At 46.4% G+C, this 22,998-nt stretch overlaps 8 protein-coding genes across 8 annotated transcripts; 5 read left to right on the forward strand and 3 right to left on the reverse strand.

Annotated features, from left to right (window-relative positions):
• Positions 1-931: 931 nt before the first annotated feature.
• Positions 932-1,590, reverse strand: GLAREA_10220 (uncharacterized protein; the record flags this gene model as incomplete). Its single annotated transcript, XM_008080270.1, has 4 exons — positions 932-1,297; positions 1,359-1,433; positions 1,492-1,530; positions 1,579-1,590. The coding sequence occupies 4 exons, from the start codon at positions 1,588-1,590 to the stop codon at positions 932-934; spliced, it is 492 nt and encodes a 163-aa protein (XP_008078461.1).
• Positions 1,591-2,324: 734 nt separating this feature from the next.
• GLAREA_10221 (uncharacterized protein) lies at positions 2,325-2,812 on the forward strand (the record flags this gene model as incomplete). The annotated part of the gene is made up of 2 exons (XM_008080271.1): positions 2,325-2,358; positions 2,448-2,812. 2 exons carry the CDS (start codon positions 2,325-2,327, stop codon positions 2,810-2,812), a joined length of 399 nt encoding a protein of 132 aa, XP_008078462.1.
• A 457-nt stretch (positions 2,813-3,269) lies between these two features.
• GLAREA_10222 (uncharacterized protein) lies at positions 3,270-4,184 on the reverse strand (the record flags this gene model as incomplete). The annotated part of the gene is made up of 2 exons (XM_008080272.1): positions 3,270-3,303; positions 3,355-4,184. The coding sequence occupies 2 exons, from the start codon at positions 4,182-4,184 to the stop codon at positions 3,270-3,272; spliced, it is 864 nt and encodes a 287-aa protein (XP_008078463.1).
• An 897-nt stretch (positions 4,185-5,081) lies between these two features.
• On the reverse strand, positions 5,082-5,739 carry GLAREA_10223 (uncharacterized protein; the record flags this gene model as incomplete). The annotated part of the gene is made up of 2 exons (XM_008080273.1): positions 5,082-5,502; positions 5,555-5,739. The coding sequence occupies 2 exons, from the start codon at positions 5,737-5,739 to the stop codon at positions 5,082-5,084; spliced, it is 606 nt and encodes a 201-aa protein (XP_008078464.1).
• A 4,300-nt stretch (positions 5,740-10,039) lies between these two features.
• GLAREA_10224 (uncharacterized protein) lies at positions 10,040-11,926 on the forward strand (the record flags this gene model as incomplete). Its single annotated transcript, XM_008080274.1, has 1 exon — positions 10,040-11,926. One exon carries the CDS (start codon positions 10,040-10,042, stop codon positions 11,924-11,926), a length of 1,887 nt encoding a protein of 628 aa, XP_008078465.1.
• Positions 11,927-13,420: 1,494 nt separating this feature from the next.
• GLAREA_10225 (RNA-binding, RBD) lies at positions 13,421-14,132 on the forward strand (the record flags this gene model as incomplete). The annotated part of the gene is made up of 3 exons (XM_008080275.1): positions 13,421-13,716; positions 13,827-13,914; positions 13,968-14,132. The coding sequence occupies 3 exons, from the start codon at positions 13,421-13,423 to the stop codon at positions 14,130-14,132; spliced, it is 549 nt and encodes a 182-aa protein (XP_008078466.1).
• Positions 14,133-14,954: 822 nt separating this feature from the next.
• GLAREA_10226 (Hect, E3 ligase catalytic) lies at positions 14,955-17,774 on the forward strand (the record flags this gene model as incomplete). The annotated part of the gene is made up of 7 exons (XM_008080276.1): positions 14,955-14,992; positions 15,052-15,074; positions 15,130-15,168; positions 15,223-15,328; positions 15,382-15,518; positions 15,578-17,624; positions 17,675-17,774. 7 exons carry the CDS (start codon positions 14,955-14,957, stop codon positions 17,772-17,774), a joined length of 2,490 nt encoding a protein of 829 aa, XP_008078467.1.
• Positions 17,775-18,978: 1,204 nt separating this feature from the next.
• On the forward strand, positions 18,979-19,577 carry GLAREA_10227 (uncharacterized protein; the record flags this gene model as incomplete). Its single annotated transcript, XM_008080277.1, has 2 exons — positions 18,979-19,187; positions 19,262-19,577. 2 exons carry the CDS (start codon positions 18,979-18,981, stop codon positions 19,575-19,577), a joined length of 525 nt encoding a protein of 174 aa, XP_008078468.1.
• Positions 19,578-22,998: the final 3,421 nt, after the last annotated feature.

A 22,998-nucleotide genomic window follows, 5' to 3' on the forward strand; every position in this document is an offset into this window, starting at 1 on the left:
AACGAGGTATGGTATGATTAGTCCGGAAGATACAGAAAATGGTGAATGAGTTTCGGGTATTTATGAGTGAGTCTTCCGAGGACACGAGGCTGGTATTTATGTCTGCTGTTCAGGAAGAATTTTCTCAAGAAGTAGGGATTTCCGGTCGCGGGTATTGAAATTGGGCGAGACAAAGACCCAGACTAGAAGAATCGGGGCATCTAAGGGTCCTTCTAGGGCCCGTCTTTAGTCTCGCTGATCAAAAACGAAGCGGTGTGGCGACCGGATCGAAATCTTCAAAAGCCGAGGTATTTCCCTGCAGTCCGGAGCAGCTTGGAAGTATCGTGAGTTTTGATGTGGGGTTTCTAGTAGGTTATGGAAATAGTCTATATAAATCTCCACAAGTAGAATCGGGTCGGTTGACATGCAGCCACACAGATGTCACTCCAGGTACCTCCCCAGTTCTGCATCAACTGACACAAGGGTGGGGGTACATGAAGGAACAGCAAGCCAAGGATCAGTCCCATTCGTCCCAATGCAGCAGAAAGTCGAATTGAAGTAGGCATTCGAGATGCGGATCCAGCCCGTAAAAACAGTCGTTGCACCCGATGGCAAGCTGATGTTTGTCGCAAAGGAAATATGGGGAAACATGCATGAACACGTAGAGAATGAAAGAGGCTTGAAGAAAGTGATTGGGATCGGTAGACGAAAGAGACACGAGAGAAGCCAGACTTGGGATAGAAACCAAATGATTCTACAATGCTGTTGAAGATCATCCAAGGCAAGAAGCGATAGCAGTATATGGTAACACTCGTACACCTAGCCTCTTGACTAGGGAGGTACCTTTCCCTTCCATGTCCCCCTCCTCAACCCGTCATTACCCTTCCGTGGCCGTTATCTCAATGTTGTATGTTGTTTTCGGTTGCTGCTTTCAAACTCCAGTGGTGCTTACCTATATGGCAATCCAGATTACACTAACAACGACATCTAAACCCTTATTCTCCCCGCCTTCGTACTTGAAACTCCACATCCCATCTGTCTTCTCGTTCCAGAACGCTCCCGTTGCACTATGCATTCCTCTACGCCCGACATGTGGTTTTCCATCGGTCGAGGTAGCTTCGGGTTTCGCGTCGCTCGTTGAGATCTTTGAATCGGCCTCTCCGGTCCTGGGTGGTGTAGGTTCCTGAACCGCTCTGGATTTGTTGAGCGCAGAGGTTGGTACTAGGTGCTGAATGATGGTGCTGTTAACGGCATATTTGAACGCAGGGCTGCCACCTGTAGGAGATGATTCTGAGATCAGCGACTTGAGGATGGAATTCTGCGTGCGGTCAATTGCTAGTGTTCAACCCCTGGAGGTAAACACTGTGGGGTAAACAAACGATGATAGTTGTATTCCACACTTCCGTCTTGCCATGTTCGTAGTAATCAGCGCCTCCTAACGCACTCTGGCATGCCTGTCGAAGTATTAGGAATTGGTTTTCAGCAGGATGGGAAGTGCAAGGTCTGGCGTACATCATTTGCGATTTGCTTCAGCCTCGTGAAAGAAATTGGCTATTGTTGTCAGTCATGTTCAGCAGTATGTCCGGGACTTATACTTACTGGTGTCGCCATAATTATTAGAGGTATTGATTTTCTTTGAACAAATGAGACTCTCCAGATACGTGTCGTCAATGTATGAGTAGACTTAGTTTCGAGCTACAGCAACGGCGAGCTGGTGGCATGCGGATCAAGTATTATTCCGCACAGGTCGTCAGTGCGACACAGAAAATAATAGGTGTGTTTCTTCGGCCACCGTACTGTGCTTCAACGGAGCGACTGGCACGTTTTGTACCGACCGTTTTGTGCGAGGGGCCTCAAAGATTCCGACTTGGGGAACACAACACCGCATGGCAACGGTCTCGATAGCAAGTGTCACTTGGTGCATAAATTATTCGTGAGCTGCAGATGAAACTAAAATAATTGCAGTAAAACTTGCATTTACGACCGCAAGTGAACAAAATACACGCCCATCATGATTTTACAGGTATTCCAGCCACTCGCGAAGCTTGGTCTGGGCACGTTTAGCACTTCTAGCGGGGCTGGCACTTCACGGGAGCTTCTGATGCTTGAACTTTATCTTTCCCTCCCTCAGTTTTGTCCTGGGTGTGCAAGTACGACCAGTCTGTTCCCCTCTTCTAGCCCACGAGCTATCAATTGACTATCGTGAATTGCAACCAGACCATCCTTTTGTGCTCTTGGAACTCTGTCATTGAGAAGCTGCAAAACGCCCAGCCCAGCCAATCAGTCCCTGTTCTTCCGCCCTCACGCGGTACGTACTTGCATTTGGACAACCAGTCGTTTGAGCAATGTCGAGTCAACCTCTCCTTCAATCCGCGCCGGGTAAGTACGACCAAAATCCAATTGACATGACTGCTACTTGTGCGGTTCGGTCTTATATAGGGGTCGTTCATTAACAATGCGTTCTCCAGGCAAACGGATCGCTCTTCCAACCCGAGTCGAACCCAAGGTCTTCTTCGCAAACGAACGTACATTTTTGTCATGGCTGAGTCTGGGAGTGGTCATCGGTGCACTCGCCATTGGCATGTTGAATTTTGGCGATAGACCTGCGTTCATATCAGCCTTCCTCTTCACGCTCGCCGCGATGTTAACGATGATATATGCCCTTACCACGTTCCACTGGAGAGCCAAATCGATCAGATTGAGAGGTCAGGCTGGATTTGACGATAAACTTGGGCCCACGCTCCTCACAATCGTCATTCTTATTGCCATGATTGTAAACTTTGTGCTGAGATTTACCTACGAATCGAAGGATAAGCATGGGAAGAAGAATTGAGAAGCTTAGACAGAAGATTGGCATTAGAATTGGTCGGGATGGCAGGCGACGTTACACGAATTGCATTGTACATGAATGGTTGCACACAACTGGAGGAGGACATGGACTTCATACATAACGATTAGCTGAGAACGAGACTATCCGAGCTTCGGGCATTGTGTAATTTAATAAACAGCCCGAGTTTGACGCAGGTGTACATTTTTGGATGTAATTGAATGAGATTTTGCTTGGGGAGACTCTCAGAGATGGACTGGGTCTTGATGTATTGAACCTCTTTCTGGAATATTGATATTGGATCAGCTATCTGTATACAAGGGTATCTTACGCCAATAAATTCGTCCCAAACTCTATCCGGAACCATACATGTGATCCTGCTCACATTTAGTGGTATAGCACAAAAATTCTTGTAGTAATACACCATTATGACATTTGATACACACAGCTGGCCACAACCCATCTATTGCTTAGCCTCTAACGCATTTGTTTGTTCGCTTGAGAGAGTCAGCTTTCACTACACACAAGTGCTAAAATAAAAGACGTACCCATACTTCTTCCGCAAGCTCTCAATCCGAACTCTTGACAGGTAAGTAGCCATAACGGGCATGGCGCGAATCTTCAGAGTCCCCTCGACAGCTCTTTCGAACGGAGTTTTCATAACCTCGAAAGAATCCTCTTCCTCCCCATCCTCAGACTTCTCACCCCTGTCTACATCCATCGAGTCTTTTGGATCTCTGCCCTTCGCACCTCGTTTTTTCACGTCCCTCGACACCTCCCCCATGATCTGACTCAAAGCATTGTACTGAAACCACTTTCCTCCCTTCGCCGCAATGTCTCTTTTGGCAATCTCTATAATAGTGATCAACTTTGATGCCGCCGCTGCTTTTGAATGTAAGAATACGACTACTGGTTTTGAGGGCGGTTTGACCGGGTAGTGTGCTAGTCTTTCTAGTACCGAAGTGACTCTTTTCTCAATCTTGCTGGATGTAAGAATGCTTATTTGAGTGATGTCGTGTGTAGAGACGATATCTCCGTACAATGGAGGGGCGCTTGAAGAGAGAGTATTTGATGGGTCGGCCGTCTGAGAATCTTTATTCTGAGATATCCTGGACTCCTCAGGGTTTACAGTTGATGCGTTTGTTGATTCGAGTGAAGAAACGTGATCGATGCCATTTGAATTCGGTGATGTTTTGGCTCTCTTTGCGGACTGGATCTCCACCGTCTGGTCTGATTCAATATCATTACGGCTTCTTTTCTTTGCTCTACGCGCTTTTCTGCTTTCTTTATTTGCTTGATTCCCGTCCTGGCCTCTCTGCTCTTCACGTGATCCAAGAGCTCCTTCTCCTCTCCTTGCTTTGTTTTTGGTCCGAGCCATGGTATGATTCAACCAAAAATTACAGTCGTTGGTTTGGCGAGTAGATCGAATTGTATTTGGTGACACAACTATGCAACAAGCGTGTACAATTTTTCCGCCCCAGGACAAAACGACCCCCTTTAGGTCGTGGAATAAACTTCAGGTGAAAGAGTCCAACAGAACAGAACTTTCAATTCGAATTAGTTCAGATACAGACGGCGCCGTTCCATGGTATACAAAAGATGCTGGCCATTTGCTAGTGCTCAAGCAGATCTGGTGTTAACGCTTTCCCGAAGTCCTGGGCAGCTGTGAAGCGGCAGTCGCTAAAACTTTATCCGAGCTCGTTCACCTCCATACCTTATGTTCCCACTTCGGTATCGTGACTGGGTCACAGTCAACATTACGGGACGCTTCGCGGATAGCGGGTTTGGGAATTCTTGAAACACTCTTCTCTCCAACCTCATCTTGATTCCCTCTCCGCAACCCGTGCGACGACTCCTGTTGCCAACCATGTCCGTCGTACCCGATGGATTCCAAATGTAGCACACTACGTATATCGTGTTATACCTTCGACTCTTCGTGCAACGGAAGAGCTGCCTCGAGATGCGCCCTAGTATGCCTAACATAGGTAAGTTCCGGTGTTACTCTGCCCAGGAGAGATGTGGTTATCCACAGTATGATGATCTAGTCTATGTACAAGTCTTATTGGCATGTTTCCTGTCTTCGAGATTTATATATACCAGGTGTAGTACTCGACGTACATTTCAACGACTAAATTTCATGGGCTGACGAGAGCTTTAGGCCATTTTGCTTCATCTGCTGCTTTCAGCATGCAGTATTTTAAGTAGGCAATATTTTGATTCATTGGAAGAAGTCTGATGCCTTTTGGTAATATGTACATTGTATTTTCCATTTTCTCTACGCAACCTTCTCTATCCATTCCCCTTCGTTGTAACAGCTGTTTGCCTTATCCTCTATGTTGCTATATGCTCTTTTACTTCTTGAAAGCTCCATCACCGAAAGTCCTAGATGGGAGAAAATGAGTAGAGTGACCATCAGACCGGTCCACCATCTTGCGGTGCCTACTGCTTGATGGTGACTACTGATCACAAGGCTAGGACAAAATTTACTGTTGTTGGTTCGATGGTACACCCCATAATCTGAATCAGACTCGCAAGAAAACCACACGCTAGTCTGTGTCGCCCATCCGATGAAAAGGATGCCGCCGCCTTTCACAGCCAGAGCAGGCGTAAGGATACGCTTCTGGGCCAAAATAATTCCTAGTGGAGCGGCGATGAATGTCGTTATTGGCAATGCAAAGGCGTATATGAATGTTTTACTAGTTGAAAATTAGCTACGCTCAGTATGGACTCTGTTTCTTTCGAACTCACACTTTCGTGGACATCTCGATCCTTCTGTATGGACCATTTCGTCCCAGTTGATGAAACCATATCGACGCGCAGACTATTATAGCCAGGTTGAGTGCTGACACTATGACTAGACCGAGAGATGTCCATATATGGGCCACAGGTGCGTCTGGGCATCTCTTCGAGTTCTTGCAATATGGCCTAGGCATATTTGAGACGAGTGAAATCGGAGCTGTCCGAGTATAGTTTGTGTGACAATGGGGCTGCAAAACCGAATCAGAGCAAAACTTTGACAGATTAGGTTCGAAGTCCGCATCTCGTCTCCGAAGCCTGGGCAGTTGAATCCGATCTTATAGAACTACCACCATTCCTGGAATTACCTAATTATTGCAATGCAAGGCTTCTAGTGACGTAGAATAGGCGCCTCCTTTGAGGCTATCGTTGAATCAATCCTACTTCCGTGATTGCCGGTTCGCACAAAGATCCTCACCATCTCGGCTGAGTCGTCACTGTTGCGAAGCGAATCTTGAGACTGCCAGGCAGCAGACAACTTTTGCAGTAAGCGAATAGATCATTATGGAAATTTGAGAAAGCCGGCTTCTCATTGGCTTGACTAAAATAATGGTATCATGTCAATGGCTGCTGATGTGAGGCGCAATGGAAATTGCCCATGTTCGTAATGCTTAACCGAGAAACCTCCCCCTTATACGAGTATGCTTCCAACAGCTTAATTTGTTAGCTTATTTCTTCTTGTTACTGCAAAGTAGACTTCAAGATACCAAGATTGTTGTTGACTTCAGCAAATCTCACCATACCCAGTCCGCTCAAAGTTTGCCGGAAATGTCTGATTACGGCCTACTTTAAGGTTCGATCCTTAAGCTCCTCGCGTTTATATGACTTCCTGTTGGAACAAAAGGATCGATGGGTTCATGTTATGGTCGCGACCGAATCCTCGAATTGGAAACCATCCAACATTAGCGACCGTCACTGCCACTGCCACTGCCACTGTTTACTTTATGCCTAACGTGATAGCAACTGTCACGAAGAGCAAACCTCTACAGCTCTCACTTATTGGTTGGGCTATCTAACCTCAACTTTTCAATGATTAAACTAGCCGGTACCCACGAATCGTGATTGTGATTTCGCTAAATCAATAAGTGTATTTGAAGAATGTTAAAAAGATGAGTGCCCATGCTTAGCCTTGAATTGCAAGTAGTATAATTCTAGAACTAGCTAGAATCCGATCGAAGCAACTGCCAATCAATTTACTTCTAGTCTTCACATAATTATATGGCAGCAAACATAGTGAGTATAGTCAGCCTGTGGATAATTAAGTAGCACTGTAGATTTTTGTTGAATACCAATAAATATTTTTTGTTCGATAGATACTTTGGATGGTACACGATTAAATACACTGACGAGAACGACCTTGGTTATCAGTCATCCAAATGTTAATTGTTCAAATGTTAAGTGCCCATGTCCCTACAAATAAAACCAGATCAATAGTTGGTTAAAAGCTAAATTACTTTATTCAATAACCGCTGTGAAAGAAATGTAAAGAGGAAGGCTTCACATTTCTACTGGGTAAGCACTGGTATAGTGCTCTGGCCTAGATATACGAAGCGTATCAAGTGTCAAAGCACTTAATTAAATAATTAACCAAATGTTTGTATTAGTTCTTTGGGCTCCAGCATGCGCCACTGCAATCTTACTCACTCTGCAAATGAAACCCAGGCTGATTATGAGTTGATTTAAAAACCGACGGGATACCCACCAAGTAAAATGCTGCTAAAAAACGCTTTTGTACCACTCTTATTGAAAAGTCTAATTTAGCCTTATATATAGAGACGATAAAGTATGCTTTTTTCAAATGAACTAAGTAAGTATAGCATTTAAAGCCGAACCGTAAGGAGGTGTTCTATCTGAGTTATGACATACTGGTACAAGTGGTATTTTTCTCTGAATTGTGAAAAGACGTCTCCTAGTACCCTCACAGAAGCGACGATGGAGCATGAATGACATTCTTCCTAACATCTATATCAAGATTCTAAGCATGCCACGTACACTGGAATGTTGTGCTAGAAGACACTAGTTTACACAGTCCAGAATTCGCCTTTGATTTATTTCCAAGCCTGTCTTTTTTACTAGACAAGTGCCTGCAAGATCCAACACTAGATTGACCAAATGAGCACCGGAGAGTTGAAGTCTAGCAACAGGCAGAATTAGTTACTGTCGATCGATCAATGCCAAGCTTTACTTTCTGGCTAGCACATGGATTGCAAAGGCTTCTTCAACTGTGATTGCCAGTGAGAATATTCGGATTCGATGATCGTTGTTGGGACCTCCGGCTACTATGTTAGGCCCTTGAGATTGATATTTGATAACTCTTGGGAGCTTATGGCGAAAGTGATATATTGATCTTAGACGATTCTCTTCCTTGAATCGGCATCAGATGTCTTTCTCCTACACGATGATATCTTCTAAATGACAGTTCCAGAGCATAGATTCGAAAAATCATGTAGAGCTAAGAAACGCAGAAACCTAACACGGTTTGCTATACGGTTTTTCTTGGTCAAACGTTGAAGCTTTCGGTTCTCATGACTCAACCAGTTGGGACCAGTCTTCAACAACTCATTCGCGGAAGAGCATCACTGTCAGGTTTCAAACAGCATCATGATCCAAGCAAGATGTGTACCGAAATATTGATAAGACTTGGAAAGAACAAGGTCTTCCAATAACAATGTTAAGTTCAAGGCACAGCGCAACAACAACATACTTCTGACATCCATTTCTATTCTCGAGCCATGCCAACAAGAAATCTCGCTTATACCTCCGCGGGCCGAAGGGGGAGGTTCCGGTATTCGTTAGGTCCAAGACATGCGTTGAGACGGACCTATGATAAGGCGATGCGGGCGGACGAATTACGAAGTAGAACATGGATCGCAGAACTTTGGACAAGTATACAGCCAGGAAAAGAAAAGTGATTCCAAAAGCGAGAGTCACAGACGAATTGGGCAACCTTTACGCAAATACCAACATAAAGAAACAGAGAACGGCGATAAGAGGACGCTGGTTCGTCAAAGAGGTTTATCGATTGGTAGTTCCTCCGAGAACGTGCCTGAGTAGGAGGAAGGGCGGTTGGAAAGGGTCTGTCAGCACTTTATCAAAGTAAGCTGCATGGATTCGGATCTCGAGGATGGTTGGCCGTTGAGATGGCTGACAATATTGAAGATTATCCCGTCGAAAAAGCAAATAATGCACATCAATATATATATTCAAAACAAACGCAAAGCTTCGAATGATAAATACTCATACTTCCACAATGAAACCTTCTGGTATTGAAACGTATCCCATATGTCAGATACGAGAGTCCAGATCATTGGAGTCGTGTGGAGACCTTTTGATGCGCAACGCAGCGAACGCATGGACCTCGGGTATTAGCGTCTCTAACCACACCCAAGCGAGCCCAAGCCCAGGTGGTCATGCAGGCCAGGGAGACGTATCCACGAATGATATATGCGCTAGGCAGGCAGAGTGATGCAAGCGAGTGCTAAATATATTGCTAACTGATAGCTGACGCACCCTCAGCCAAAATTGTTCCCAAAATTACTTGCGAGTCACCACTAGCGCCACTCCTCTTCTTTCCAAAGAATACAAACACGCAGGCTTTCTACGCCACCCTAAGCAATAATCCCTTGGCATTATCCACATGTTGCACTAACCGCCTTTGTGAATGAGCAAGAATCCCATCGCGGCGCATTCTCTCCCCCCAACAGCTTTCCGCATCTCCCTTCTGCACCGAACAGCAGCGCAACAACCACGAAATTTCCCTTTTTCTCACCAACAATCCTTCTTCACCCTTGGTCGCCCCTCGACAACGACAATACCTCGTGTTTTAATAGTCTCACTCATCCTTACGACTCCCTTTGTAATATTCCTCCCTTTTACGGCCGCATTCTAGCTTGTCTTTTGTATTCTTTTCGTCGCGACTCCCTTCCTCCGTCCGTCGTCGTCCTCGTCATCTCAGCACTCTTTGCGCCATTTCGGTCGCCTTCCACCACGACCACGACACCGCAACAACAATCACCATTACATTCCCCAACTTGCGCCACGACGGCATCTCTTCGATTCTCGCGCTCCTTGACTTCCGTCGCACTCTTTTATTCACGACTCATTAATTAATCTTCTTTGTACAGAGCCCGGCGCGGCGCTTTAGGATTCTGTCCGCCTATTTAAAAGGGGGTCTGCCCATTTTCGACGTCACCTACCGGCCCGGAACGTGCCTGGTGAACATTTGCGCTCAACACCACAACACCGTCGGACTTAGGCCGCGGTCGCTACCGAACCATTCCCTCGTTGGTTCGGCTCATTCACTTGACAGCAACGACAAGTCTTGCACCGTCCGACTTGCTGGCTTCACTCGCCAGTGCAACTCGAATGTTTCGCTTATCTTCTTGGATTGCAGACTCGAGAGGCTGCGAGAAAGTGTCTGATGGAGATATAGGCAGCATGGCAAATGCCGCCCACCCTCTTATCCAGATTCTCTCCCCGAATCTGTCCAAAAGGAAGAGAGAAAGTAGTCAAGATGCGTCTGACGCTCTAGATCGATCGATAGACTTGCACGAGGCAAAACGGAGAAAGCCTGATGCCCCAGTGACTGAGATACTTACGCCTGTCACACCTTCCCCTGAGCCTCAGACATGTGAGAAGACTCCCACTGCTGCTGCTTCTATCTCTGTCCCTTCAAGCCGAATACAGGAGACCATCGAAACTCAGCTGGGTCTGGAGATTTTGCTGAAGCACAAGGAGCTACGGCTGATCAACCAAGAACTTGCCAAATGTCAAGTGGCTTTAGAGCAACTCCGTCGTTGTCATCTGATCCCTTATCCAACATCACAGGGGACTCCTGAAGCGATGATGAATGTCATGAATGGTACCGGCGCTGCCGTCTCCTCTAAGGGGACCGTCCCGCAATGGGCTCCAGCGTTTGGAGTTACCGATGGTCCATATGCAAGACACTATTCCAAATGGCTTATTCCTGACCCTAGTTTTGACGGTGAGCAAGTCGAATGGCATAGGATCTCCGAAGGATCACGCGTTGGAAAAACCATTCCAGAAGGTCGTGCGACTAGACACAGCTTCGTAGAAGGTAGCACACCTGGGAGTAAATCACGGTCTCAACGAGGATCTTCAGGCCAGAAGCTACAAGCCTTGTCTAATGGCTACCCTCAAGCAAAAGAAAAGGCAGGTCCATGTGTTCTTAAACGTGGAGATGGACAGATGGTTAAGCTTGTGTGCATCGATTGTAAGAGGGAAAATTTCTCGAGCACTCAGGGATTCATCAATCATTGCCGTATTGCTCATCGACGAGACTTCAAAAGCCATGAAGAGGCGGCTGTCGCTAGCGGTCAAGCGATCGAGGTTGATGAGGTTGGTGGTATCGTTGGAGAAGAAAAGACACCAACAGTTGCCACTGGACTCGTCCATCCATTGATTCGTACTGCACCTGCCGACAAAGCAGCGTATGTGTCTCTCCTCAGTCGAATCGAAGCATCTATGGAGTTGTATCGGCAGGGAAAGCTACCTGGTGTTACAACAATTCCAACTAGTGCCCCATCTACCCCGACGGTTGCTGGCTCAGGTCAAAGTACCCACGCAAACTCCAATTTTGTGGCATCCGCGGACACGCCACATCTTTCCAACCTGATGCGACTTAAAGGTTTTAACGGCAACCTTACTGAGTTTGTGGGTGACGCGAAGAAATCTGTGGATTATGACGAATTTTCATCACATGATGATGAAGAGTCTGAAGGCGATCAACTTCCTCAAACTGGCTCGGACACTCCAGCTCCTGTTATGCGAAAGCCTTTTGGAGCAGCTATGTCTGCAGCGCCTTTCAAACGTCCTGTCAGTAGCAAAGGTACCGAGGGTCAACATGCGCGAATTCCGAGCGGCATCTCACCTCGCATGTCTCACGCCCTGCCGGTAATTAGTTCAACCCCGACCATGCCGCCTGTGCGGCCCCATACCCATCTGATCAACATTCAGACACCAAGTCATATCGATACACCAAGACGTCAACATGACGATACGGATATCGAAATCTTGCATAGCCCTTCCATTCATGATCTAAGCCCAAACACAATTGCGAGTAACAACGCACCTAGTCTGGTCAGTGATGATGGAGAATACGAAGACGGAGACGACGTCGAAAGTGTGACCTCTGAAGAAGAGGAAGGTAGCGATGTGGCAGAAATTGACATCGAGGATGGTGTCGCTGTACCAAGAACAGTTATAAGAAAACGTGCTGGAAGCGGAGGAGATGTTCGATTAAAGAAGGGCGAGGACAAGCACGTTACTTTCGTGAGTCCTGGGAAGGACCGGCGCAAAAAGTAAATGATGAAATCTATTCTGTTGGAAACTGGGGCGAGCGTTGGCCCCAGGGTCAAATTTTGTTTTAACCTTTTTTTGGTCTCATGAAGCGAGCAAGACCGACTTTATGAACACTTATTATTATTATTACAGTTTGTTCCTGCAGCGATGCTTTTTCAACCACCTCTCTTACCTAAACACTTTGTTATTCACAGAGTAGCGGGCTATATAGGCTTGTATACGACATTGGGGCGATAGGATCTGGTATGAGCAGATAAGACGGAAGTGCAATTCTTCTCTTCGAAATTGCCTTGCTGCGAGATCCGGATAGGGGTTTAGAAATCTTGCTGTATCATAGAATCATTATAAATATTATACACATACAGTTTTTTGAGAGCCACGCTGATGTCCCAGATCCAATCCCAACATTCTACTAGGAGAAATATGGTGATAGAAATTTGGGAGGTTGTGAGATTGGAGGTGAATTAATTGCCGTCGTTGATTTGCTTATGGAACGTTGTCCGTGAACAGATAGGGTGATATTAATATCAAAATCCAATAGTTATGATAACTCTATTGATTACAAGTATACACGTATACCATGCCGACAGTCAATGTTGTACTCCATGTACACATGTGTATCATCCTTGATGTAGATGAGGCGCTAAAACCCCAGTGAGTGCATGCTGGGGAATCGTCTTGGCACGCGCAAGCCCAAAAATCTCTCCCTGTCATGACGAAGCGCGGCGAGCCGTGAATCTTATTTGACGACAGCCTTGCCGGCAATCTTCAAGCTCGACTATTTTCACATTTCGGTTTCGACGAAGCAAGAGAATTGAACACACTTCGATATCGACATCCACAGTTCAACGAGACAAGGTACGTCTGATTGAGTTCTCATTGCAGCAGATATACGTTGTCCATTCATGGGATATATCTTTGTTTCACGAAACAGCCTTGTCTTCGAAAAAGGTTACTTTGTGGATGCATCGTGGATATCTACTAGAGCTATTCAGAGAGTCTGCGTTTGTAAAACCTGCTAATTTTCGATGCCTGCAGAAACCTCAAATCTCCTGGTTTGCAAGTCCTGACAGGATCTGCGACGACGCGCTGTTCACGCTTTCCATCGATATTTCACACTGTAGCGATTGACGAAACGTAGCCTGGTAGCTTCAAAGTATGGCAGATATGGCAGAAGAGAAGTTCCAGGACCAGGTCCCACACGCTGAAGAGGAGGGTAACGATGAGGTATGTTGATGATTTCATCAAAACTCTCCTGGGCTCTACCCACCGGAGCCACTATCGCTTCAATGCAATGCTGCATGTCGGACCATGGCTTTTCGATACGGATTCATTTGATGCTCGCACCCTGAGACTGCTGCCGTAAAAAAATGCGTCAGGTTCTATCTCTTACATTTCTGCTATTCAAGCTGATGGTAGATTGAACTATTGCATTGTCACTTTTGATATCACATCCAGTGTCATATAATCTCGTTTGGACTCTCATAATATCTCAAAATGGCAGAAATAGTCGCTAATTCTGCCTCGGTCAATCAGGAAGAAATATCCGCAATGAAGCGCAGGGTCGCGGAGATGGAAGAAGAGGCAGCGAAACTCCGGGAGATGCAAGCTACCATGGAACAACAACACCAAGATTTGGATGACAAAAAGGAGGACATCGATTCTCGAAGTATCTTTGTCGGTAATGTCGACTACGAAGCATCGCCGGAGGAAATTCAAGCTCACTTTACAACCTGTGGTCCCATCAACCGCGTTACTATCTTGCTGGATAAGTTCACGGGCCATCCAAAGGGGTGCGTTCTACCCACGGAAAACATGTTCTGAGAAGGGCACTCGTTTTTTCAAGAATCTATATGATCAACGCTACCTGGCAAGAGACGGATGCTAATCTAGGTTTATGCAGGTATGCGTACGTTGAGTTCACTGAGCCAAACCTAGTTGCTCAAGCCCTGGTTTTGAATGAGAGCGTATTCCGCGGTCGTAATCTCAAGGTTGGATTCCCGCCCTGTCCGATTGACGTCTATGAGCTAATTCCTTGTCCCAGGTTGTACCTAAACGCACCAATCTTCCAGGCATGACCCGTGGCCGAGGCCGTGGCAGAGGAGGCGGCCGTGGAGGGTTTGGCCGTGGTGGCGGCGGCGGCTTTCCTCCAAGGGGAGGCTACCGCGGAGGATACAGAGGTCGTGGTCGTGGCTACACGCCGTATTAGGATTCTCTATTACGAAAAGTCTGAATTGATATACGGTGGCTTCGAATTGGGTAGATTGGAAAGAGTACGATAGATTTGCATGGTGGATGACGGTGGCTTCTCGGTCAAAACGGGTTATATCTACTGGAATTGCTTAGGGTTTGCGGATTTCTTAGGGCTTACAAAACTCATTTAAAGCCATGTAATAACGTATGGAATCATCTCGTATCATGGAGGGGTTATTACTTACCACGTGACTGTTAGCTGCCAGTCGAAGGACATTTCTGTATATGTGATAAATCAAATAAAGCCAGCGCTACCGCGAATGAGTCTTAGATAAGCCCATCTAATCGCCATTCATAACTGTTTGATGAGTGGTAAACAATGCTGGTGTGACGCAAAGAAAGCAGTTTCCAGTAATAGCATCTTGCATCCCCCTCTATTTTTACCTTGAGTTGGCCTCGCAAGTGAGGCAATCGCTCCCAGGATTTAGCGGGGCCTAGTTTTTGGCTTTGCCGTAGAAACAACATCAAACGTCCCTCGTCGACATCTAAGAACCATCGGAAAATCTGAGACGCTGATAAGTTGCTTTGAAATTCGGATACGATTATTCCAAATGCCTTGAGGAGCATACAGAGCGCACCAGCGTCAACTCAGACAATCTGTGGTTGGACGGTCCTGCTTGCCTTCCTGCACAGCCCCAGCGGCTTCTGACGACCACTCCGTACGCCCCATCACCAACCCTTGGTAAACATCACCAAAACCGAAGAGTTGAATATCGTCAACTTCCGCAGCTACTGACGTTCCCTACGACGAGACCGCCAAGTTTGGCGCTCCTTCACGATGGCCAGCAGTAGTAGGATGGACTCGAGTCTGCCTCAGTGAGTGATCCTCCGAGACAACGTCATACGAACTTCAAATGCTAACAGCTCTCTGCCAGGCAGCCCAATCTGCGATTAACTAGTATGTTTCCCTGCGACCCCGTCCTTCCGCATACATAAGGCTAATTCGCATCAAGTCATCGCTGCTGATGGGCTATACAAGCGTGATGTCTTCAGTACGAATCCCAACACCATCATATTCGGGCACAATGACTGATAGTTTGATGCAGGATTCCCAGACCCTTTCGCAGTGGCGACCCTCGGCGGTGAACAGACGAAGACTACGAGCGTTATCAAGAGAACCCTGAACCCATACTGGAACGAGAGCTTCGATTTGTGAGCATAGTAGAATGATAGGTGGTCAGGATACAAACTAATTGCAGAAACAGGCGCGCATCCGAGGATAGCATTCTAGCGGTACAAATATTTGACCAGAAGAAGTTCAAGAAGAAGGACCAAGGGTTCCTTGGTGTCATAAATGTTCGCGTGGGCGATGTGATTGAGCTATCAACAGCGCAGGATGATCGTAAGTGAAAACGGCATTTGAATCACTTTTGTGGAAGGCTAACCGGAGTGACACTACAGAAATGCTCACCCGCGACCTTAAAAAGTCGACTGACAATTTGGTGGTCCATGGGAAATTAATCATTAACCTTTCCACGAACTTAGAAGCGCCGCCTCGAGGAAACTTAGGACCCGGAGCCAATTCAAATGCCTCGAGGCCGTCTATGAGCACCCCCCACGGATCGACAGCCTCTGGGTTTTCATCAAACCCCCCACCATCACATACACCGCAGCCTCCAGGAGCCGCTGGGGTGGTTATGGCTAATGGAAACATGTCCACGCAACCCACACCAGGACATGCTCCAGCTGCTGGCAGTGCCGGCGGCGGCCTGAACGCACCTAACGGAAATCCTCCACCTCGAACCAATGGTACATTTAGCTCATTTGAGGATGCTCAGGGGAGGTTGCCGGCTGGCTGGGAAAGAAGGGAAGACAATCTAGGTAGGACGTATTATGTGGACCACAACACCAGGTCCACAAGCTGGACCAGACCAACCGCTGGAGGAACTGCAGAAACCCAAAGGAATGAGCGTGATGCGAATACCCAAGTGGAACGCCAAAGACATCAGAACAGAACCTTGCCGGAAGATAGAACGGGTGCTAACTCTCCAAATCTTCCACCACCACAGCAGCAACAGGCACCTTCCCCACCAGCCGGTGCGAGCGGGAGCGCGGCTAATTCCGCCACTATGATGGCTACGGGAGCAACCACAGCTGGCACTGGGGAGTTACCACCACTCTGGGAGCAGCGACATACTCCGGAAGGCCGCCCCTACTTTGTAGATCACAATACTAGAACCACGACCTGGGTCGACCCGAGACGTCAACAATATATTCGTATGTACGGGGGTCAAAACGCCAACAACACTATCCAGCAACAGCCAGTGTCCCAGCTTGGACCATTGCCTAGCGGGTGGGAAATGCGGCTCACCAACACTGCAAGAGTGTATTTTGTCGACCATAACACCAAAACGACAACCTGGGATGATCCGAGACTTCCTTCTTCCCTAGATCAAAACGTTCCCCAATACAAGCGCGATTTCCGAAGGAAGCTCATTTATTTCCGATCGCAACCAGCTCTCCGCATCCTATCTGGTCAATGTCATGTTAAGGTTCGCAGATCTCATATTTTCGAGGACTCATATGCTGAGATTATGCGACAATCTGCCACGGATTTGAAGAAACGTCTCATGATCAAATTCGATGGCGAAGACGGTCTCGACTATGGTGGTCTTTCGAGAGAGTTCTTTTTCCTCTTGTCCCATGAAATGTTTAATCCCTTTTATTGCTTGTTCGAATATTCTGCGCACGACAATTACACCTTACAAATCAACCCTCATTCTGGAATTAACCCGGAACATCTGAACTATTTCAAATTCATCGGCCGTGTTGTTGGTCTCGCTATCTTCCATCGACGTTTCTTGGATGCATTCTTTATCGGCGCGCTGTACAAGATGATGCTCAACAAAGCCGTGTCTCTCTCAGATATGGAAGGTGTAGACGCAGATTTTCACCGCAGTCTTCAGTGGATGTTGGATAACCCTATTGAAGGAGTTTTGGAACAAACATTTTCTACCGAGGATGAACGATTTGGAGTTACGAATGTTGAGGATTTGAAACCTGGCGGAAGAGATATTGACGTAACTGACGCCAACAAGAAAGAATACGTAGATCTTATGGTCAAGTGGAGAATCCAAAAGCGCATTGATGAGCAGTTCCAGGCCTTCATCACTGGGTTCCACGAGCTCATTCCAGCTGAGCTTGTTAATGTATTCGATGAGCGGGAGCTGGAGTTGTTGATTGGTGGTATCGCTGAGATTGATGTTGAGGATTGGAAGAAGCATACCGATTACAGAGGATATACTGAGTCCGATGAGGTTATCAAATTCTTCTGGCAAACAATCAGAAGCTGGGATGGGGAACAAAAATCCCGTCTTCTGCAATTCGCAACTGGAACTTCTCGTATTCCAGTCAATGGGTTCAAGGATCTTCAAGGTAGTGATGGTCCTAGACGCTTTACGATTGAGAAGCAGGGAGAAGTGGGAAACTTGCCCAAGTCCCATACATGGTACGCTTTATTCTCCTCGATGTCATGAATATTTGCTAACATTGTTCTAGTTTCAATCGTCTTGATCTTCCAGCATACAAATCCCTCGAGCAGCTGCAAACAAAATTGACGATGGCCGTAGAGGAAACGATGGGTTTTGGTCAAGAGTGATGTGTTACTTCTGGGCTGGATTGTAATTTCATTTTTATAAAGGTGTTTTCTATTTTCATTACACACAGAATGGGTGAGGGCTACCAGGAGGCGGTCTTCGTGGACAACTCGACGTTTTAGTATTGGAATTCGGCATACCTCGATCGTCAGACCGGTCGTCGTGATTGGTGCACGACGGAAAAGCCTTCTATGTACTTATCTTTAGCATCTTGCCCAATGAGACATAATTTTGGTAATTCATTGGATAAGGGGACAATCATGCATGGAAGTGAGACTGACAGTAGGAAGATGTGTTCAACAATCACAAATGTCAAGATAGGTGGCATCAAAACATTCTGCTGGAGTTTTCACGAGCGGAGAGATGGGTGCTCTCAGGTCAGAATACGAGATTTGAAATGCTTGTGCAGACAATTTGAGCTACTGGCGGTTGAAGGCTCCCTACTGTTAATCGTATTACTCGTAATGGTCGTTCGTATCCAAAGAGAAGCTTAGTGCCCTGCACTGTAATAAACGTGGTACATAGTAACCCAAACCGGCTTATTTCTTCTGTTACACTAGCGGACTGTCGAGGATGAGCAATCATTTTCAAGGGCCTCTGTGTCAGCGGTATTTCGCTTGGGTTCTTTTGTCTCTGATGGAGTTTTACTTTTCCTACTTCATACTTCCTTCTTGAAGCCAGTGAAACCAGGAGAGGTGAATATATACTCAGATAAAGCAAAAGACTGTGTCAAACGCACTGGCTGTCTTCACGCATTCATATAAACTCAATGCACCAGCCGGCTTTCCTCCTGAATCCATCGAGTCGTTCAAGGTCCCACGCGAGACAGGGATATTATCTAGTCGCGTCTAGACGCTATGGCAACCGCTCTCCGCGAATGAGACAAGTCATCTGTTATGAAAGGTGGGGCACATTCACCTCGAACCCCTGAGGGTCTTGTTATTAAAGTAACCGAAGATGGGTATGCCGCGGTACGAAAGGTACACAGTCTTTTGGTTACTCGTACATTGATTGCTACGGAGATGGAGGGATGTCTTTAAAAGGCATGAACTCCCTGGGACTGTAGACGGGTTTGCGAATCGAATCTCGTGGTACTGATCTGCTTTGTTTACATTGATAAACATACTTCTCTCTAAATCACTTATTCTCTACAACATCAGAGAATTGTATCTCAGTACGCGAATTAAGTACAGACAATCAATCAATATGCATACCTCAACACTCCTCCCCCTCACCTTCCTCCTCACCCTCACCACCGCCCAAACAACCCTCTCCGCCGGCGCGCTTCCCTCATCCACCGCATGCGCTGCCAAAGGTGTTTTCGACGCATGCCTCGTAACCGGGAACGGTTACCTAGCATCCTGCTCATCGCAAGATTGGGGCTGTCTCTGCCAGAAATGGGATGAAATACTAACGTAAGTAGTCCCTTACCATACTTAACCCCTCTTCCAAAATCCAGATATGAGAACAATGAACTAACACCCCTAAGTTGCTACCTACAATGCCCAAACGACCCAGGTCAAGTCGGCGCCCTGAGCAACAAAACTACATACTGTAACCAAGCCGCTATCAGTCCCTCAAGCACTTCGAGCGCGGTTTCGAGAGCTGTGTCGTCGGATCCAGTGTCCTCGGCTACGCAGGGGGTAAATGGCGCGTCACCTACGACCACGGGTGGTGCTGCAGGCACTACGGCCAGCGAAGCTGCGGTAAGAACGGCTCAGGCGAGTGCTACGGGAAGCGGCGCAGATCGTGTAGCCGTTGGATTAGGAGCGGGGCTTTTGGGCTTGGTTGCTGCTGTTTTGTGAGCTATAATTCCACTGTCTGAGATGGGTTGAGTGAGCGTGTTTCGGGAAAGTACATACATTGTCGTGTATACATGCTTTGGATTTGGATTTCGGATGCGGTTTAGCGCTTTTGCTTGTCTTTGAGCGATCTAGCGGTTCTTGATATTTTTGTAATGTGTTAGAAACTTGAGTACCTAAACGTTGCTTGGGAGGACAGTTCCAGCGTTCGGGTGGAGGAAAGATTGTAGCGACATACTATTTAGTAATATTAGGATACCACAATTAGCAAAGGCTCAGAGCTAATACTTGTCTTGTTTCCTTCATTTTGAGTGTGTGATATCTTGACAGATTTGTTTCATCTACCCTTTTCTGGTCTTTAGAAGTGGATATTTAGTTGCGTGTTTCGTTTACCTAAAATAATGCTATACATATTCATCACTTAGTTTGCGAGGTCAAAGAGAAAGCTATATAACAATGCCGATCTTTTGACAGAGGGCCAAGTGTTGTTCTCTTTCCCTAGCAAAGCTACCCCATGGACCGCAATCACAAACTGAAGTTCCGAGGAACAACTTCGCAAGGAGCTCAAGCTCAAGCTTAAAGCGTGTCTGATTCATACCATATTCAATTGTCAGTGTATATTGGGAAGTCGATTCTTTTTGAAATCAAATAATTCTATTCCCATAGCTCATATCCACTTTTATCGGCCCTTAATAGCAACTGGTATCGACCCAGGCTCTCAAGCTACATAGTCAAATTGATGATCATTCCAAAAGTATCCTGGGGGCTATAATCTCATGACCACTTCCAATCAATTTCGCAACCCTAACCATTTAGACCAACATCAAGATATCGTACTCAAAAGATTGTGGTACCTTTCTATACCCACGGCGAAAATATGAGGTCAAATATTTCTGCACCCAAGCCCAATTAAATTAAATTGACAGTCTAGCTATAGACAGTATATGCATAACATAACTGAAGATTACTGATGCTTGTAGGGAGTTGAGCTTTAGAGAATAATCAAATAGAATGAGAGTAAATACTAATAGGTCCTGCTGTTTCACAATTTCCGAAGCCCGATTTTCAATAAGACCCGTTGTGCCGTCATACAGCTTACGGGCAGTAGAGTTTCTAAATATTAAGATTACATTACCAACCAGCTAACAAGTTGTCCAAACTGATAATCAAAATGGCAGTTTGGATAGTTTTCCGAGGGTTGAGTCAAATACCATCACCATTTGACTCCGCTTTGCAACGAGCTGAGAAAGATAGGTGCCTCGACTGATAAATCAATCTTTGTGAGATGAATGTGTTTTGACGCGAATGTTTTTAGTATCGAGTTCGTAGACCTTAAGTATGCTGAGGTGGATCTGAATTCACAGCTTTCGGCGCGATACGATATTGACAAGGGGAAACGAATCCACTCGCCCTCGAGATCAGAATAGAGCTACGTACCGGTTGGCTATTACCATTTGGGCCTCCTAGATTGGCCAGAAAGAAAATAATAAACAGAAACGGGAAAATACAGGACAACTAGCACACTATTTGTGAAAATGCATTATATGCCCATGTGCTTTAGTTGTATACTGGTCGAGACGATGTAAGATGTGATGGAAAAGAGGAATTGATCTCATCGTTCGAACCGTCAAGTGTATTCCCACAAACAAGTAGACATACTTACTTGGTCAAAAGGCAGTCTGATGGGCTACTAAACCAAACTTCCTGTTACCTTTGTTACCATTTGCCTAGGCCAGTAGCAAGGTATCCTTTTCCGCAGAAGAGATGGATGTATCAACACTACTTAACTTTTGGAAAGGTGATGAACCAAGAGGCTATGTGTAAATTACATAGTGATTCGCGAGCACTACCATGCAGGAACAACGATTACTTCAATGTTGCACTTGCGAGCACGACCTTTCCCGATCGAATGAGGAGATCGTATTCTCGGCATGATGATATACACCCATCCGATACAAGAAGCATCAGGCCTATTCGTAGTCAAGTTGATTCGTGAGACTGCTACGGACAAGACCTATGTATGGGCGTATACACTACTGTTAAACACTGACAGTAGTAGCCTTTTCGAGCCAGAGATTCTCACGCTGTGCCTGGTTAGCCTTTCGATTTCGATTGCCTATTATTAATGGAGAGAAGTTATAGATTGGCGTGTAGACAATGTATTAGCAATACATCCATTTTGGAAACACCTATGATGTTCTTCCCAGATTACACAGCAGCAACGGTATCGGCGAACGGTGTTGCAACAAACGTTATCTGCAGAGACGTGATTGTGTCTCTAACCTGGGTTACATCGCAGGCAGCCCAGCCACAGTTAACGATGCAGCTGAGACTGCTGCCGTGGGCTTGTCAGTTCTAATCTGCAAGCAATCGGAGACAAGTGATTGGGTTGAAAAGATTGTTGCTACATGCCCCGCTTCATCCTCTCGTTTTCTGCGGGTGACGGCAACTCTCACAAGTGGGATTGATAGCAGCGGAAGCACCAAGTACATAGGGTCCAGCCAGGGTACATGATCGGGAGATGTTGCGCCCCTTGACGGCCTTGACGGGACGGGGAGGTACTTCGAAGCAGACGTGCAAAGGCGGAGTGGTCGCGTGCTCTTTGCCTCTTTTGATCGAGCAAGAGGGGTCGACGCAGCCCAGGCGGTCCCTTTGATACGAAGTGTAAAGGGAAAAGCGGAAAAGATTTGCAGTAATGAGAGAATGTCATCCTCCTAGACGGTGAGTGGATGATTGAAAGCTTATTTGGACGTATCTTGTTTTGTTGCTCATATGTTGCCTCACTTGTAGGAGTTTTATCTCCTGTCCTGTAGTAGCGAGAGCGTATATTTCTTTTGACGATATGAGCCTGCAAAGTACTTGTTGGGTATACATCCAGACCGACCACAACAGTACGGCGCATACAGAACTTATCCTGTGGGGTGTACGAAAAGATGTGCTTTTGGGTCACGGATTTGTAAAGGACTCCACCATAGAGCGCTGGTGGAGGGGGAAAATGCAGAACTTTTTTTTCATGCCAGAAGGTGGAAAGATTGAGCAGCAAAATTTCTTCGAACCCTCCATTCCTGGGTCCTACAATTGCCTCAAAAAAGCCAAACCTCGGGCGTGACGATAGGAAGATGTTGGTTATCATTGCAATGTACTCCGTAAGTTCCGAGGTAGTTTCCGTTCATCTGAAGCTAGAAAGTAACACGGACAATGCATTGTTGTTGCCAGCATAGAACTTTAGCCATTGCTCCTCTTCCTTCACGTCTATGCATCTCGATGGCCTGCAAATTGATGTTGCACGCAGGAGATGTTGATACTGTACAAGGAATTGATTCTACTCAGACCAATCCGCAAGTGCAAAGTTGAGGAGCAAAGCCCTGACAGCTGCAAACCACCACTAGTAGGGCCCCGTCTCCGCGTGCATAGCCCAGAGTGA

The sequence above is a fragment of the Glarea lozoyensis genome (genome assembly GCF_000409485.1).
Source record: "Glarea lozoyensis ATCC 20868 chromosome Unknown GLAREA13, whole genome shotgun sequence".
NCBI classification, from domain to species: Eukaryota; Fungi; Ascomycota; class Leotiomycetes; order Helotiales; family Helotiaceae; genus Glarea; species Glarea lozoyensis.